The following is an 11,668-nucleotide window of genomic DNA, read 5'->3' as shown; positions in this document are numbered from 1 at the left end:
TCCGCCCCGCTCCCCGGGGATCGCCGTCCCGCTGCGGCCGGCATCACCAGCCCGCTCCGCCCCGCTCCGCCCCGCTCCCCGGGGATCGCCGTCCCCCGGCGAGGGCGGGCACACTGGGCGTGCGGCGCGGGCACGTCCATTCTGGAGGGTGGGGAGGCGCCGCCGAAGCGTAGTGTGGATCGCAGGCCCGAGCGTGCCGCCCAGTTCCTCCCCTCTCGTTGGTAGCGCCTCGCGCGGGAGGCGGTGGTGAGCGGGGCAGCGGGCCCGGGGCGCCGGCCCCTCAGCGCGGGGCCATGAGGCAGCTGCCGTACTTCTGCCGCGGGGAGGTGGTGAAGGGCTTCGGCAGGGGCTCCAAGGAGCTGGGCATCCCCACCGGTGAGCGGGCGCGGAGGGCACACCTTCCCGGAGCAGCACGGGCGGGGTGTCCGCGGGGCTGGGCCCAGCCGTGGGGCTGGCGGTCCACGCCGGGTCCCGGCGGCGCTCCCCCCGGCGAGACGCTGGGCCGGGGCTCCGCAGCCGGTCGCTGTCACGCTCCTCGAGCGGAGCCGTGCCGTGCTCCTGCCGAGCAGCGGTGCGGCAGCGCTGTGACGAAGCTCGCCTGACCTCGGCGGCCGGCCCGGCTGCCCTACACAGCTGCGCTATTGTCATGACTTGTGCTTTCCGGGAACGGCCCTGCCTTGTCACCTACCAGCAGCTCTTTCCTGACGCTTCTTCCCCCCCCCACTGCTCAGAGTCTTGCACTTCCCTTTTATTTTTCCCTGCATCCCAATGTGAAGAGGTTTCCCTGAATATTGATGTTTCTTTTCTCATCTAGTGATCGTCACGATGTACAGGATTTAGATCAGTGTCACATTCTCGGTGCGGTGGTGTGGCAGCCTGGGAAATATCCCTTCGCATAAACCTACGATAGGATTAAGAAAGGGAGTAGGCATTGGGAATCGCTACAGGGAAGAAAGTTTAAGGGAAATAAAGCAGAGTTTGAAACAGAGCAGGTGGGCTTGGCCTACAGGGAATATGTTTTCCTGTTGCCCATCTCTGTTTCAGTTGTCTAAATGCAGTCTAAATGAATACCACTGCGAGAGAATTTTGACCTTACTTAATCAGACTGAAGTCAGTAGTCATATTGCACTACATCTAACAGACATGAAACTTTATTAGACGACTCTTGTGGTGCTGGATTTCTGACATCTGTTTCTGAGAACTTTTCACATTTTTTTCTTGGTTGTTTTTAACTGATGTATTGGTATTAGGGAACAGGGAAAGGAAGCTGTTACTATCTGTGAGCTTAGATAAAAATTTGTAACTGTAAATTCTTTGAAATCAGTTTGATCTCTTGCATGAAGAGATCTATTCTTCTGGGAAATAGAGATAGGGTCATAATATTGAGAGAAGGTTAAATTCAGTCAAAAGGATTTTGTTTTACTCTAAATATGTAGTTTTCAAAGGAAATCTCAAATCCACAGGGATTTTTCAGAGGCACAAATGCCTCTGAAAAGGAACTTGTGCAAAACTGACATATGACTAAACAATTATCACATTTGCTTTTACATTGCTTATTTCACCAGTAAATATTTCAGTAATTAATAGTTCTGATGCTATTTTACAGTGCAGAAGAAAGTTGATTTTTTTCCTCTCTCATTTTTCATCATAGTAAAGTTATGATGGTAATTGTCCTAAGAATGAAATGTGTTCTGGCTGTGTATATTACGTATTTATTAATTGTTATTGCAGAAGAGAAAGAAAACTTTACAATACACTGTGTATGTAAGAGATGTAATAACTCTGGTATTGCCACAGTGACTGATTTATGTAGCTGTATTGTGTTTTGCCAATGGTATGTTGCACTATTCTGATCATCACCAGTGTTATGCTTGTAAATAGTATGTAGGCAGAGTTTGGCTTTTAAGTATTTGAAGATCCTGTTATATACTTGACTTACACAAAATCACTCACACTTTATACAATTTTTACAGCTAACTTTTCTGAGCAAGTAGTTGAAAGCTTTCCATCTGATATCCCTACTGGTATATACTATGGATGGGCCTGTGTTGGAAATGGAGATGTGCATAAAATGGTTTTGAGCATAGGATGGAATCCCTTCTATAAGAATATTAAGAAATCAGTGGTAAGAATTTTGCTTTTTGTGGGATTTTTTTTGTAACAAAATACAGAATTTTATTGAATTTGTGCACCGTGAGAAATGCATTTGTTATCTATATAAGATTTATGTTCTGAAAGGATTATAGTCTCTGTTACCAGAGAGTATGCAGATGAAATGGAATAAAGTTTTTCTTTCTTCTATTCCACCATTTCTTGACTGCATCCAAAATTAAAATATAACAGTACTTGAAATGATGATTGCTTAACTTGCTGATAGCAAATTGAGCATAAACTCGGTAAATGCATTGAATTTACTGGTTATGAGAGCCCTAGTATAAGCTGGAACATAGTAATAATCTGTTGTTCTCTGCAATGTATCTGCATTTCAGATAGGAGATGTTGGTACAGCTTAATTTGTAATTATTTTTTAATTAATTCTTCTCTTTAATGATGGAATCCATACATGAGATGCTTCATCTTAATGTACAGAATAAATATTTGAAGGCATAAAAGGATGTAAAGATGGAGAAGTTAAAATCCTGAGCACCTGACAGCTGTGGGTTTTTTTGCTGTCAGGTGCTGGCACTTTTCCTGAGACTTGCAGTGCTCGCTTTCATTTGTTGAAAAAAAATTTATTTGTACATGAATCTTGACTTCTATTTGTCATAGGTAAACATATAGTTTAAAATTTTTTTGCAGATAACTTTTATGAGCAAGTAGTTAAAAGATTCCCAAATTACAGCTTCTGGTAGATGCTATGAGTTGACCTAATTTGGAGATGAAGATGTGCATGAAAAGGTTTTGAGTGGCAGGTGGAACCGGGGTTTAGTCTGGACTTGCTCTTCAATTTTCTCATTCAGTTCCCTTAGGAGGTAGTTGTAAAAGCTCTCCTTGAGCCAATTACTTCTATGAAAATCTTCATAGTTTATTTGAATGTTGATGAAACATTCACATTTCCTGCCTTGGAAATCTTACCTCTGAGAAGGTTTGAAGCATTTGTCCTGATGTCTGGGGCTGTGGTTGGTTTGTTGGTTTTTTTTTTAATTAGTTTGTTTGGCCTTTTTAATTGATTTGGGGGCTTTTTGTTCTTTTGGTTTTGTTTTGGTTTGTTTTTCGGGTTTTTTTGTTGGTTTTTTTTGTTGACTGGTTTGGTTTTTCATGTTTTTCTTTTTCTCTTTACACAATTTTTACTCTTTAAGGGAGCAATTTTTTTAGTTCCATGCAGAGTGCAATTCTACTTCCTAATACAAACTAAAGCTGTGGTCTTTTAATTTTGGATTATACATGCTATACTAAATATCCTTTTTATTTTTTATCTGTTGAGAATTTGAATGTTGGATAATAGGTGTAAATGCTTACAGAGAGGGAAGTAAATTAAGTTAATAATAATTGTCCACTTACTTATCTTCCTTTAGGAAACACACATTATCCACACCTTCAAAGAAGACTTTTATGGAGAAATTCTTAGTATAGTCATAACTGGATACATTCGACCGGAAAAAAACTTTGATTCCATAGGTGAGTATTGGAGGTCTCCCTCAAACTAGTTTCTTTTTACCTTGTGCAAGTTCTGTGTCTTCACTGTACCTCCTTCCATCATGAGATGTTTTATTGGTTAACCTTTTAAATTTCAGTAAAATGAATAACTTTTTAAAAAAACAACAATCCCCACACCTTATTATGTATCACATTAAAATCTTCACTTTTCTTTCACTTGTCTGGGGAGTAATGTTAAAAACATGGGCTTGTCATAAAAGTCAAGTGTACTAATTTCTTCTTTAAATGCAATTTTGTTAGCATTGAAACAGAACTGCTAACGTGTGTTTTGGCAAACAAAGAGGATAGTGCTGGGTAGAAATGTAACTTTAGAAGGTAAAAAAAAGGACATTTTGAACGCAAAAGAATTCTGCCTTTCAAACCTCATAGTTTTAATCTGCTTCTGTGAATGTTGTTTGATATTTTGTGGTGCCTTATTTTCACTCGTTACTGTGTTCAGAGTACAAGCTTTTAAATATCCCTATTCTGCCTTTTCAGATGCACTCATTTTGGCCATTCAGGAAGACATTGAAGAAGCAAAAAGACAGCTAGATCTACCAGAACATCTTAAACTCAAAGAAGATAACTTTTTTCATCAGCCAGAAGGCAAAATAGTAAACAGCTGCTGAGAAAACCCATACAAGCCTTTTTTCTTTTCTTTTCTTTTTTTCTATAATTTCTTTTTCTTATTTTCTCCCCAGTCACTGAGCTTTTGTATGTGCACTGCTCTCATAGAACCTCTTGTGTCATAGGTCTGTTACGTGCCTGAGATCAGAACCACGATACAAGATGATTCCAATTTTCTTTGGTTAAGCCATCATTAGATGAGTGTACAAAAGAATTAGAAGGCTGTACTACATTGTTATAGATAAACTATGTATCATAAAGTTACCAGGCCTTTGGGGATCTGAGCACATTGAGAACATGACCAAAGTTAATTGTAATGCAAAGGTCTAGTTAGCTCATTTAATGAAGAATGTCTGTTTTTAACATAATGTTTTTATAGCTTCTTTTATCATTTTTTGTGTCGTTCTTAGATCTGGGTTTTAATTTAGAAAATGTTGGTATTGATTGACTCAGAAAATTCCTGTTCTTAGATATGATTAGATAACAATAGCAAGATTAATTTTCTGTAGTGTTTTGGTTTTATATACTACACAGCTGTTGTGGTTGAAGCTGTTAATTTAATTGAAATTATTTATTTTAAGTTTATTTGAAATGTAAGAAATCGCTGTTGCTCATTATGTTGCTAGAATCTGAGCTATACTTTTTCACACTTGAATGAACATATGATAACACATGATTTGTGTAGTCTAATTCTGAAGAGGTGTTTCACTTAATTTCAAAAAATGAACAAAAATGTGAAAGCTGATGAACTTTAACGTTCAGGTGCAAAAGATGCAGAAAACAAGACTTCTACTCCTTGAACCTTAAAGGAAAATGGGTAGTGAGACACAAATTTGCATTTTATGTGCTGCTGGTGTTTTTCATTGGAAAGTCTTGAGTTTATTCACTGTACTGGCAATAAAAAGTCTGACTTCGAAGTTGGCATTATTGTAAGGCATAGAAAAATCTCATCAATACTCTGCACTAAGTGCAGGTAAGAGCCAAGGTTTTGGCAGACCAAGTAGATGAATACACAAATAAAAGCCTTTGGGGATTTATTGCATAATATATCAACACTATAATGAATATTGCTTTTTTTTTTACAAGCAGTTGCAGACAGTCCTACTCTGAAATGTGGGGATACATTTGGGGATACAAGTGAGGGTTGGACAAGATAATCTCTGAAGGTCCCTTACAACCCTAACTATTCTCTGATAGATAAGTGGAAGGAGTACTGTGAGAGTTGATGGTGATTTGAAAAATTATTTACAAAGTATGTAATGTGTGATTCATTATCTACTCTTCTTTTTCTCTGATATATTTTTCTATCCCTTGGTTAATGGAAGCAGGTTAGCTACAGTGACTGTCACATTCGTTATTTTTTGACATCACCTTGTTTGATAAAAAATGTGTCAGCTTTGAGAATATGTCTGGGACATATTCTGAAATTCAAAGTACTTCTTTAAATGTGTCTCAGCTGTGATTCTCTCTTAACTATGATGTTTAATACGGAACGCACAATTTCTGTAGTGAAATTTGATGAATTTGCTCCTCGTCCTGTCCTATTCTAATCTTACTTTTCACTGTAGAATTTAAGAGATTTTTAGCAAGGTAGCGGTTTGGGTCTTTGTGGCAGATGCTGTCAAGATGATAGTTTCACTTCATATTGCTTTAAATTCTACTCAGTATCGTGGACTATTATTAGGGAAGAGGTCTTGAGGAAATCAACGGCTCATGTTTTCTCTTTAAGACTTCAGGAGAAAACTTGATTTTGCTTAATTAATTGTTTGCCAGTGCTGTTGATAGCAGAGGCAGATACAGGACGTTTGGGAGGGACATGGGACGATATACTTTCTTTTAAAAAAGGTGAAGAGAAATAATTTAGTGAGCTTTTCACTATGTAACTTGTTGGAAACTGCTTCATTTCAAATTTCTAAAAAGTTGGCAAAAGAATTTGCTTTCCAAGATTGATGATTGGGATTTTAAAAATGAGATATGAAAGGGGAATTTTTTATTGCTAAGAGTTTATGCTTTAAACATTAAAATCATTTATTTTACTAATCCTTTTAGAGAATAAACAGAAGCCACGCTAGCAACAGAGTATGTTGTCAACAATAGATTGTTTGTCTTGGTACTGTAGCTAGACACTCATAGCTGCCTTTAAAATTGATTTTTGCCAGTAATGTCTTGGGTCTGTTGTGGAAACTATGGTGCCTTAAGCTGGTTCTGAATAATACTTTTCTGTATCTGCTAATAAATGCCACCATCAAAAATTCAATTCACCATCTGGTTATAGAACTGCTGTGCTATGGATAGAGAACAGTAGCAAAGGGAAAATTTGAAAGACTTAGTTTGCTCTGAAATCCAGGCTGAGATATGATATATTGATACACTGAACTATAAAACTGCTCTTTATGTGTTTGTCTTCAAAGAGAACATGTTGGTATAGCCATTTGGCTTAGTGTACCTGACCGTATTATTTAAGAGAAAATGTTGTACACCACTCTTTAAGCTTATTACATAAATCCTACCACAGTATAAACTTTATGGAGGGTTATATTTTTGTATTATGCACAAGTAACTGTATTTTGGTTGATGCTGTTGCACTGTACCATTACTAAAGGAACTGTAATTGACAAAGTTATCCTTCTTGTCTTGGATTTCCTTTCCTTTGCCACTCCTAGCAATGTTAGTTGTCTCAGTTTTAGGCAAAGCTTTAAGGGGGTGACTGTCTTATTTTGAACTTTTTAATCTTCACATGATTTTGTGTTCCTCTTTGTTACTGAAGGTGCAATGAATAAATCCCAAGTGGGTTCCATAGAACTCTGTCAAAGTTATAGGGTGATCATGAGGTCTTCAGTAGTATCTGACACCAAAAAAAAAAAAATCCACTAAATAATTATGGCTTAAAAATTAGTCCTTTTCACAATTAATTCCTTTCTAGAAGTAAGTCTTAAATGATTAACAGCTCTAGAGCTGTTTATTTTCAAAAATGTGAAGGAAGTATTTTAAGGCTCAGTCTATTCTCTTAGCCATGTGACCACACTGACAACAAATAACAGCATTTTCATGCACTTTTGTGTAAAGACTTTGTTCTTCACAGAGGTGGGTTATAAAGAGCATCCTGTATGCAGCAATGCCAAAAAATTGCTTTGTCCATTTCAGGTAATTTACTCACTGAGTGCTATTTATTCCCTTTGGCGTAGTTTGAAATTGCGGAACCACTTCAAAAGTGGAAAGTTTCTGTTGTAAAATGCTCTCTGCTAATTTTAGTTCTCTGTAGCCTGAGAAGATGGAAAAGAAGGCAGAAGAAGTCCTTTCTGCCAGTGTACTTCTGGACTATATTCCACTTCAATAAATTCAAACTTGCTGTGATGAAACACTATTTAAACCACTGGAATTAGATTAATTAGGTGCCGATGATGTATAGAATATTTCCAATATTCATTCAGATGAGGAATACTGCAGAGGTACTTGGTGAAAGAAGTCATGTCATAAATGCAGTTCCAGTGAGAAACATCCTACAAGATTATGATGAAAAACATCAGCTTTGAGGAACACAGATGCACAAGATGATACCAACAAGTCTGGGTACAAAACTGGGTACTGCTGTATTATGAATTGCTTTCAGTTTGAAGTCACCACAGCAAGGTGGGCAGCAGCCTTCTTCACTGTACAATGTGTTATATACATATGGTATATACAACATATATATATATATGGTATATACAGCTATACCATATATATATATATGTGTGGTATATACAGCTATACCTGAACACAAGAGAAGAACAAAAATAAGAATATTAAAAGGTAACCTATCCTTACAGGAATATTCTCCATTGTTCACATTATGTTCAATAGTTAAAAGTTCAGTGCATAAATCACAGGAGAAAATGCTTCCAAATGGTCACCTCTTATCCTGGTATCTCCTGGACTTTGTATTCACCTGCAAAACAGCCTGAGTTGCACATTTCACCAATAAACATTATCTATATGAACAAGGTACGCACCCACATGCTCTCTTTCCTAGAAAAACGGTTAAGGCAATATCACAACAACAACAAAAAAAGTCATCTAACTTCCCTTCAAATACACACTGAGCACCTTTGTCTTCACAAAGAATCACATGTGAGATCTCCAGCAAAAGGTCAATATTAAAAAAAAATAATAAAAAAAAAATAAAAAGAAGAATCCTGAGCCTGGTCTTGAAACTGTGTACCTACAAAGCAGATTTTGTGGGTGTTTTGAAATCTGTGAAAAAGCTCCTTGTGAACTGCAAGGACTGTGAAGGACTTTTGCCTTTTTTGGTTTTCCTTGCTATCATTCTATCATCTGCCCTCAAGAGTGGTCCCAAAGAATTTACAGAGTCCTGTCAGGGTTCTTCATATAATGTATATAACAGAAGAAAGATGCAGACTGTCAGCACAAATGTGGGACGTGAAACCCAGGTGAAAGTGCTGAGCCTCTGCAGACACCAGTAAAGTGTCTCAGCTGTCACAGCCTGTGCCGCATAATTGAGGGTCTGAAAGGGAGAGAGCAATGGCAAAGGAGTTCAAGAGTGATACAATTCTCTTGGTCTATAAACTATACTAAGCATTTAAAGTTTCTATTTGATATGCTTCATTGACTTTTGGTCTTTGTTCAAGGAAATAAATTGTTGCAAGACATTTATTGCGAAAAACTCTTCATAGCCTTAACCAATTACGTTCATAGGGCTATTCTATCCTCTAGGCTGATTGCCCAGCTTTTTTTTTCTCATGTCAGCTCCAGTTTCTCCTGGCAGCCACAGCTAATTGTGGTGCAGTGGGGGAGCTTTAAGGGCAAGCAAACCAGTGTCTGCCTCTCACGGTGAGGTCAGAGGCAAAAGAAGAGGAGTTTGGGACACTCGGAACTTGAAGTCAGTTTCAGTGAGCAACAAGAGCATTCAGGAGCTGGACTGCACCTCTCTGGGGCCACCCGGCGGTGGAGTCACATCAATGCAGTATGGAGCAAGATGAGTCAGAAGATGCTAGCTTACGGAGGAGGGTGTAGTGCGGCAGGAAGGAAAAGCAGTAACTCAGATCCCTGAGATCGGAAACAGTCGTCTGAGTCACTGGGTGCAGGTGCAGCATGTTTACCCGCATGTTGGTGAGAATGTCTGATTGAAGAGCTATTGGCAAATTTTTCTGAGAGGTAGAAATCAGGATTGAAAAGACTGCAGCTAGAACAAGTGTCTAGCATATGGGAACCCAACACTTCATCCCCACTCTGTTATGGTTTTTTTTTTTTTCTATTCCTCCTTTTTGAATGAACAGAATATTGTTCAGCTGGACACACCAGCCAGTCAGGTAGTGGCGATGAAAAATAGTGGGTACGGAAGCACAGTAACTTGACCAATTTCAGTCTCACTTTTTAGACATAATAGTGCAAATACAAGATTAGTGAATCTTTATAACCAGAGTATTAACAAAATTATCGCTGATTAACCTAGGGGAAAAAAGCCCAGTACTATTCAGTGTGGTCTGTCTCACTGACTCATCCTGCCATCTGAACTCAAGGCAAGAGCAGGTTTGAGGGTGTGATTCATCCCCAGCCTCCAGGGGCTGCAGAGACCACCCCAGTGCTCCATTATTCCTTGAAGAAAGCTTTGACTAGCCTCTCTATGTATTAGTTAAATATATTGATATAGATTAGTAGTACCACTAGCTCCACTAATATAGTGAAGAACTAGAGACAACAAAATTTTTTTAAAATGTCTTTTCCATTTTCCTCTTAAGTTTCATCCTTCCTTGGGAGAATGATTTTGTTCTGCTTTCCTTAGCTGTTTCCAGTGGAAGGATGTGGATGTCTTGCAAGGCTTCCTGCATTGGCAAGGTCGTAAGAATTTAGACCACTTCTTTCTCTCACTGACATACTGTCTGTGTTTGTTTGTTTTGGTTTTTTTTCTTTTCTTGGTGAAGATCCATTTTTCTACAGAGCAGATTAAGACATGATGATGATTGATTGATGACATTGGCTCAATGAGTCCAATCTGTCTTAATGTCCCTGGGAGTGTAGTCCAAGCCCCTCTCAAGCTTCTACGTATATCTAGCTGTGTTAGCACAAACATTTTTAGCTTGCTTATACATGTAACACTCAAAGTAACTTGCTGATGACCTCTCATCACTCGCATGAGATGCAGAAAATCACTGTCACCAGATTTTGAGAAACTATTTTCTAGCTTCATATTTTCATGACTATATTGAACAAATCCTTACAGAGTATCCTACTAGATGCTATCTCTAAGAATATAAGGAATATCCTAAGAAAGCTAGATGTTTGATCTTAATTTTGTTTTGTTGAGTTGAGCAGTACTCATATTTTCCATTCTTCTATCCTCACTGCAGTGTAAATCCTAAGATTTTTTTTTCTGTAATAGTTGCCAATCACCTGCAGAGGGGAACATACACAAGCAGGTTGTCTTAATGTTTCATGAGTGACAGTCTTTAATGTTACAATCAGATACATATATTTAAATGCCACAATTTGTGCACTTCCCTTGCCAACAAAAGGAGTGGAATTAGACTCTCTTTTATTTAAAAAGAAATAATATTTTTTTTTGCATGTCTAGAAGTTTATAGAATGAACAGAATACAGAAGATACAGAAGATTTTCCTACTGGAACCTCTGCAGGGTATTACTTCTAGTAATGTAACTAGAGATTCTGCCAAAACAGGCTCACAAAGTTGCAAAGAGAATTAGTCATGAACAGGTAAAATGTTTATCCTTGGCCTTTGAATGATTGCTAAAAGAAAACAACAAATGACTGGGTTTAGTCATATAAAGATCTTTAACTTGCCAGTTAAAATTTTACTGAGGAAAGTATGACAGGTTGTTGCATAATGCTGCAGAAGAACTAATTAATTAATAACAGACTTTCTTGCCTACATGGGAAGACTGCCAGTTGGAGACTTCATCGCTTGTGTTCCAGCCTATCATTCATTAATCCTTGCATAAAAACAAGTCTCATGTAAAGACAAATATTTACTCATGTCTTTGTTGTTGAACTGTTTTTGTTCTACTTTTTCTACAATGTCTACGACCATGCTTTACTCTAGGACCCTGTAAGTCTCTGTTCAAAAAGTTCAGTCTGTACCTCTTCTAGTTGTTAGTGAAATGTGTAAAAAATCCCACGTTTATGATGGGTGAATCTGAAATTTTTATGAAATCATATATCAGAGGCTACTGTAAACTAACCATATTCTATAAATGGAGTATTTACGTTAGATGGACTGCTCCATTTTATTATTGTTATGCTCTTGTGGAATTTTAAAGACAAAAATATACTATTTCAGACGTACTGAGCTGGTTTTATTAATATGTGTAGTTTCTTGTTGTTGGTGCTTGTTTATTTGGGCATTTCTATATAGTTTTCTTTCAATTAAACTTGTTTTAAAATCCTGCT

General features: G+C 38.1%; 1 protein-coding gene across 1 annotated transcript; it reads left to right on the top strand.

The window, feature by feature from the left end:
• The first annotated feature begins 183 nt into the window (after positions 1-183).
• RFK (riboflavin kinase) lies at positions 184-6,886 on the top strand. Its single transcript, XM_015615309.3, has 4 exons — positions 184-375; positions 1,974-2,125; positions 3,516-3,618; positions 4,135-6,886. Exons 1-4 carry the CDS (start codon positions 294-296, stop codon positions 4,263-4,265), a joined length of 468 nt encoding a protein of 155 aa, XP_015470795.1. The 5' UTR covers positions 184-293; the 3' UTR covers positions 4,266-6,886.
• The last annotated feature ends 4,782 nt before the right edge of the window (positions 6,887-11,668 follow it).

The sequence above is a fragment of the Parus major genome, chromosome Z (assembly GCF_001522545.3).
Source record: "Parus major isolate Abel chromosome Z, Parus_major1.1, whole genome shotgun sequence".
Taxonomy (NCBI): domain Eukaryota; kingdom Metazoa; phylum Chordata; class Aves; order Passeriformes; family Paridae; genus Parus; species Parus major.
This window is presented reverse-complemented; position numbering and strand designations above follow the sequence as displayed.